General features: G+C 37.6%; 1 protein-coding gene and 1 non-coding gene across 2 annotated transcripts; one reads left to right on the top strand and one right to left on the bottom strand.

Moving 5' to 3' along the window:
• Positions 1 to 240: 240 nt before the first annotated feature.
• Positions 241 to 3,000, bottom strand: LOC129304885 (uncharacterized). The gene is made up of 2 exons (XM_054944721.1): positions 2,485 to 3,000; positions 241 to 373 (listed from the first exon to the last, which is right to left on the bottom strand). The coding sequence occupies exons 1-2, from the start codon at positions 2,881 to 2,883 to the stop codon at positions 359 to 361; spliced, it is 414 nt and encodes a 137-aa protein (XP_054800696.1). The 5' UTR covers positions 2,884 to 3,000; the 3' UTR covers positions 241 to 358.
• Positions 3,001 to 5,008: 2,008 nt separating this feature from the next.
• On the top strand, positions 5,009 to 5,115 carry LOC129307551 (small nucleolar RNA R71). The gene has a single exon (XR_008592440.1). It is a non-coding gene; the product is annotated as a small nucleolar RNA R71 (small nucleolar RNA).
• The last annotated feature ends 1,639 nt before the right edge of the window (positions 5,116 to 6,754 follow it).

Below are 6,754 nucleotides of genomic sequence, written 5' to 3'. Positions count from 1 at the left end.
AGCCGAAAGATGGAAATCCAAGTTTAGTTTCTTGATGGCCCAATAGGCCCTATGCTCTATCTCCACAGGGAGGTGGCAAGCCTTTCCATACACCAATCGAAAAGGAGACATGCCAATGGGAGTCTTATAAGCGGTCCGATAAGCCCACAAAGCATCCTCCAAGTGTAAAGACCAATCCTTCCTATTTGTGTTCACCACCTTGGTTAGGATTTTCTTGACTTCTCTATTTGATACTTCGGCTTGGCCATTAGTTTGGGGATGATATGGTGTAGAGATTTTGTGATGCACTCCATATTTAGCCAAGAGAGCCTTCATCATCTTATTGCAAAAGTGGGATCCTTGGTCACTTACCAAGGCCTTAGGAACTCCATACCTACAAAAAATATTAGATTTGAGAAACTTCAAAACAATCTTAGCATCACAAGTTCTAGTAGGAATGGCTTCAATCCACTTTGAAACATAATCAACACCAAGTAATATGTACTCAAAACTAAAGGATGGTGGAAAGGGACCCATGAAGTCAATGCCCCAAACATCAAAAATCTCACAAAATAAAATGGGTTGTTGAGGCATTTCATGTCTCTTACCCCAACTACTAACCTTTTGACATTTCAAGCATGCTTTACAAAATTCATAAGAGTCTTTAAACAAGCTAGGCCAATACAATCCACAATCTAAAACCTTCCTAGCTGTCTTATTTGAGCTAAAATGACCACCACATGCATGAGAGTGACAAAATTCAAGAACAGAAGGCACATCAACATCATCAACACACCTCCTAATCACTTTATCACTACAAATCTTCCACATCAAAGGTGGTTCCCAAATGTAAAATCTAGACTCTCTTTTCAATTTTTCAATGGCAAAACGTGAAGCACAAGGAGGCAAGACTCTACACTCAATATAGTTAGCAAAAGAGGCATACCATGGAGGCTTAGATGAAATGGCACACAATGCCTCATCAGGAAATGAATCACAAGGAATAGTAGGGTTAGAGTTTACCATAGTAGCTTTTAAATGAGGTAGTCTAGACAAATGATCCGCTACTTGATTGGTAGAACCACTCCTATCCCTTATCTCCACATCAAATTCTTGCATTAAGATCACCCATCGAATCAAGCGAGGCTTAGAATCTGTCTTCTTAAACAAGTACCTCACAGCAGCATGGTCAGTGTACACAACAACTTTAGAGTTAAGAAGATATGATCTAAATTTATCAAGTGCAAAAACAATAGCAAACAACTCTTTCTCAGTTGTGGTGTAATTAACCTGAGCTGAATCTAGGGTCCTAGATGCATAAGCAATCACATATGATAACTTGCCCTCTCTTTGACCAAGCATAGCTCCCACAGCAAAATTAGAAGCATCACATGACAACTCAAAAGGTAAAGACCAATTTGGGGCTTTAAGAATGGGAGGGGAAATGAGCATGCTTTTCAAAGTGTCAAAACTCCTTTTGCAAGCATCATCAAAAACAAAATCAACATCTTTTTGTAAGAGTTTAGACATAGGCAAAGCAATTTCACTAAACCCCTTTATAAATCTCCTATAAAAGCCTGCATGTCCCAAAAATGATCTCAAATCTTTCAAACAAACAGGATATGGCAAAGAAGCAATCACATCTACTTTGGCCTTATCCACCTCTATGCCATTGGAAGAAATCAAATGGCCTAAAACAATTCCTTTATCTACCATGAAATGGCATTTTTCAAAGTTAAGCACAAGCTTCTTTTCAATGCACCTACCAAGCACTTTATCTAAAGAATGCAAGCATGAATCAAAGGACTCACCATACACAGTAAAATCATCCATAAAGACTTCCATGCAATGTTCAATAAAATCACAAAATATGGACATCATGCATCTTTGAAAAGTACCAGGTGCATTGCAAAGACCAAAAGGCATCCTCCTATAGGCAAATGTACCAAAGGGGCATGTAAAGGTAGTCTTATCTTGGTCACTAGGAGCTATAGGAATCTGAAAATACCCACTAAACCCATCTAGGAAGCAATAATGGGACTTGGAAGCCAATCTCTCAAGCATTTGATCAATAAAAGGCAAAGGAAAATGGTCCTTCCTAGTCACATTATTGAGCTTCCTATAGTCTATGCACACTCTCCAAGCATTTTGAACTCTAGTTGGAACAAGCTCTCCTTTCTCATTTTTTACCACAGTAATCCCCCCTTTCTTAGGTACAACTTGGGTTGGAGACACCCACTCACTGTCAGCTATAGGATAGATGATCCCAGCACTAAGTAGCTTAACAACCTCTTTCTTTACCACATCTAAAATCAATGGGTTAAGTCTCCTTTGTGGTTGCCTAATGGGCTTAGCATTGTCCTCAAGAAAAATTTTATGTGTGCACACAATAGGGTCAATACCAGGAATGTCAGCCAAAGTCCAACCAATAGCATGTATGTTCTTTCTCAACACATCAAGTAATGCATTTTCTTCCTCAAGAGATAAAGAGTTAGAAATTATTACCGGAAGCTTCTCATTCTCAATGAGATATGCATACTTGAGATTGGATGGTAAAGGCTTCAACTCCAAGGTAGGTGGCTCTACACAAGAGGGAATGAGCTTCTTCAAGTCTAATTTGGTGGAATATTCCATGGTACTATCTTGTCTTTTAGGCTTGTCACTTGTTTTTGATTTCTCCTCTTCTTTCTTTACAGCCTCCCCCTTTTCTTGCAACTTGTCCTCAAGTGCTTGGACTTGAGCCACGGCCTCGACATGTGAAAGTGTAGAATTTTCCTCCAATAGCTTGGGAATCCTAAGAACATCAAGCTCGAGTGGAGAAAAACTCATAGATTCGGCCTTAATGGCTTTAGTACCTACAACACAAGAAGATATACCCTTCTCAAGCATTTCAAGATCAAGCATAGGAGATATTTTAAACAAATCATGAGAAGAAGTAGTTGCATCATTCAAGCATGCATCAATCTCTAAACAAATAGGACAACTACATCCATCAATACATGTAGTAGTAACAAGAGACAAATCATCATCAACATGTGAGAAAGAATCAAGCATGTGAGACTCACAAGCATCATGAAGCAATAACTCAATGGAACTTACACCTAACAAAGAATAATCCTCAAAAGGATGTTTCATTGCTTCATATATATTAAAAATAACATGATCCTCTCCACATTTCAAAATCAAACTACCTTTTTCCATGTCAATCAATGTACGGGCAGTCCTCATAAATGGCCTTCCTAAAATCAAAATATCATCCCCACTCCCTTCTTTTGACATATCAAGCACATAGAAATCCACAGGAAATAATAGACCTTTAACACAAACCAACAAGTCTTCTACTACTCCATGTGGTCTTCTAACACTTCTATCCGCTAATTGGCATATCATAGGTGTCTTATGCATGCAATCAAGACTCAAGGCATGATAAATTGAAAGAGGCATAACATTAATGGCTGCACCTAAGTCTATCAATGCATGAGAAAAATGTGTGTTGCCAATCTTGCATGGAATTGTGAAGGAACCGGGGTCCTCACATTTTATAGGGAGTTGAGGCTTCATGATAGCACTCACAGATGAGGGTAATTGTACCCTTGCATTAGGCCTAAATTTTCTTTTATTTGTACAACAATCTTTCAAAAATTTGGCATACTTAGGAAAGTTCTTAACTACATCCATCAAGGGTACATTAACATGAATCTTGTGGAAGAAATCATATACCTCTTGATCAAATTGTCCCTTTACTTGCTTAGGGACCACTTGTGCTTGTGGAAAAGGAAGCTTCTTCATAATCTCTTGACTTTGCTTTCCTTCTTCCTTCCTTGAACTCTCCTTTCTTGTTTCACTTTGCTCGGCCTCTCCCTCTTTTTCCTTACTAAACAACTCGGCCATAGTCCCCTTTTCCACCTTAGATGGTGGTTGCTCACATATGATCTCCTCAATGTTTTCATCCTCATCATCTCTACAAAAAGATGCATCATTAGGAGCAAAAGAAGAACTAGAAACATTAACATCAATTGAAGAATTTAAAGAGGGCTTCTCGGCCTTCCCTTGTCTTTTGTCTTCTTGTACTCTTTCTCCCAACTCCTTGCCACTCCTCAATGTGATAGCATTAAGATTAGCTTTAGGATTAGCAACGGTGTTGGATGGTAATGTAGAGGCTTGAGCATTGGCTGCACTTAATTGGTTAGCAAGCATATTCATTTGAGAAGTAAGGGCATCAATTTTAGAGTTCATGTTCTCACACTTGTTACCCATACTCTCTACCTTGTTCCCTAAGCCATCATACATGTTTTTATACAAAGAGTTCATTTCAATCAACTGCTTACGTAACACATTCACATCATTAGAAGAGTTCGAATTAGAAGAACTCTCAATTGGAACAAGCCTCCTATCACTATAAGAATTAGAAGAAGGTGTAAGAGAATTACCACTTGGATTGTAGCTTTGAGAAGAGCTACCTTGAGACAAATGAGGTGGAGGGTCACGGCCAAAGGTGTTTTGATAGGATCCTCTTTGTTGATTGTCTTGTAAAGCCACATTTGGATTTGAATAGGAGAAATTAGGATGGTCTCTCCATGAAGGGTTGTAAGTATTAGAATAAGCTCCTTGCCCTTGCCTCCCACCATAGGATTGTTTTCCATTGTAGATAGCATTTACTTGTTCAAACTTAATAGGACAATTGCTTTCTACATGCATAGGTGAGTCACAAAAAGTACAAGAATAAGGGACAAGTGCTTGAGAAGTACTTACATTGCTCACTTGAGATATTTGTGGAGCCAACATTCTCCCAATCTTGGCAGCTAGCAAGTCCACATATGAATCATTAAGAACTGAGGAACCTACCATATTCACATTTCTCTTTTCCCTTGTAGAGTATTGAGCACCACTTGAAGCCATCTTGTCAATTAGTTCCCAAGCCTTTAAGGAAGTGAGGTCAATCAAGCATCCACCACTAGCGGCATCAATGTTAACTTTGTCTCTTGGAATCAAGCCCTCATAGAAATATTGGACTAAATTCTCACTAGAAATTTGATGGTGTGGGCATTTAGCCAAAAGGCCTTGGAATCTAGTCCAATACTCATAGAGACTCTCATCCTCTCCTTGTTGGACCCCATAGATTTGCTTTCTCAAATTGGTGACCTTGGAATTTGGAAAGAATTTATCTAAGAAGAGTCTTCTTAGCTCAGCCCATGTGCTCACTTTCACATAAGAAGGGTAGTTGAAATACCATTCCTTTGCTAAACCTTCAAGAGAAAATACAAAAGCCTTAGCTTGAACATCATCAACATTTACATGCATAGGCTTCATAGTATCACAAACCAATAGGAAAGTATGCAAAAACCTATGACAATCCTCTCCTGGTAACCCATGAAATTTAGGCAATGCATTAATCAAGGAGGATTTAATTTCAAATTGAACATTAGTAGGAGGAACATATAAGCCATAAGGATTATCATGCCAATTAGGTTGAGTTAATTGCCTAATGCTCCTCTCCTCTCTAGGGTTATGCAAGCCTTCAAATTCATTATTAACATGGCCATCATCATGCAAATTCTCATTCCCATTCCCATGGCCCTCATTATGCACATGCTCATGTCCTAAGATACCTTCCATTGTTGAATTACAAACCAAATGAGAATCAAGAATAGGTTGTGATCTTCTCAATCTAGAAATAGTCTTTCAATTTCTGGATCTAATTCAACAAAAGAGGTATGTTTTCTTCGGGTCATGCACTAATCAAGCTCAAGAAAATTAAGAACAAAGAACAAGCTAAACTAAAATGCAAATCAACATGAAACAATTCAAAACACACAAAAGCAAGAGAAATAATTTTTTTTTATTTTTTTTATTAAACTCAATAGCAACAAAATGAAAAAAAAATAACACCAAACAAGTAGAAAGAGAGTTAGAAATGCTCAATCAAGAAGCTTTGGCAATTCTGGAATTCGCACAGTAGGCTCTCTGGAGACAGTGAACTTGTGAATTTTCTATCAGCAAATCCACATGATAAATTCCCCTGAAACTTTTATGAGAAACACAAGAGATATACAGGAAAATTATATAAAACTTTTAGATTAAAAATCCTGCCCAATCGTTCCCAGAATTTTTCACAAGTTGGTCCTCAAGTCTGGAGAAACAGGATTTCGTCCAGAAGACCTTCAGAGCTTCTAACAAACTTTCAAATAGGAAAATGGAAAAATTGAAGAAAATCCTACACACAAGAAACAAAGATAAGACAGCGATAAGAAAAATGAAACTGGAATCAATCAATTTGAACGCACAAAGAGGAAGATATGCTAACTCAAATTGAAACAGGGTTTTGGAATCCTCTGTAATGGCTCCCTGGACCTTGTTAGATTGTAAAATTTCCACAGGACACTTCCCACGTCCAAAATTGACCAAACCAATTTTAAAGTGAAGCTAGGATATAGAGCTTTCAATGAAATAAATTTCAAGTTCAAATTCCCTCAGACTCATTCCCAGTTAATTTTTCAATTTCAGACAGAGACACTAGAAACAGAGTATTTTCAGCTCTACACCAAACCAACGAAAATTGCATTAATTTTTTTCTTTTTCAAAACAGAATAAAAACACTCAAAACACACAAAAAACACTAAACAAAACACAAAACACAAATTTATAATTTTTCAAAAAAATTTTCAGGAACACTAAAAATATGTAAATTAAGTACTAAACAACCTTAGAATTAAACTTAAACCATTCCCCGGCAACGGCGCCAAAATTTTGATAGGAAATTAGTCGCTTATCCTCA

This window comes from Prosopis cineraria, unplaced genomic scaffold (assembly GCF_029017545.1).
Source record: "Prosopis cineraria cultivar Desert tree isolate PC_DT_omini unplaced genomic scaffold, ASM2901754v1 PC3, whole genome shotgun sequence".
Taxonomy (NCBI): domain Eukaryota; kingdom Viridiplantae; phylum Streptophyta; class Magnoliopsida; order Fabales; family Fabaceae; genus Prosopis; species Prosopis cineraria.
Note: the sequence above shows the minus strand (reverse complement) of the source record. Positions and strands in the feature narration are given on the sequence as shown.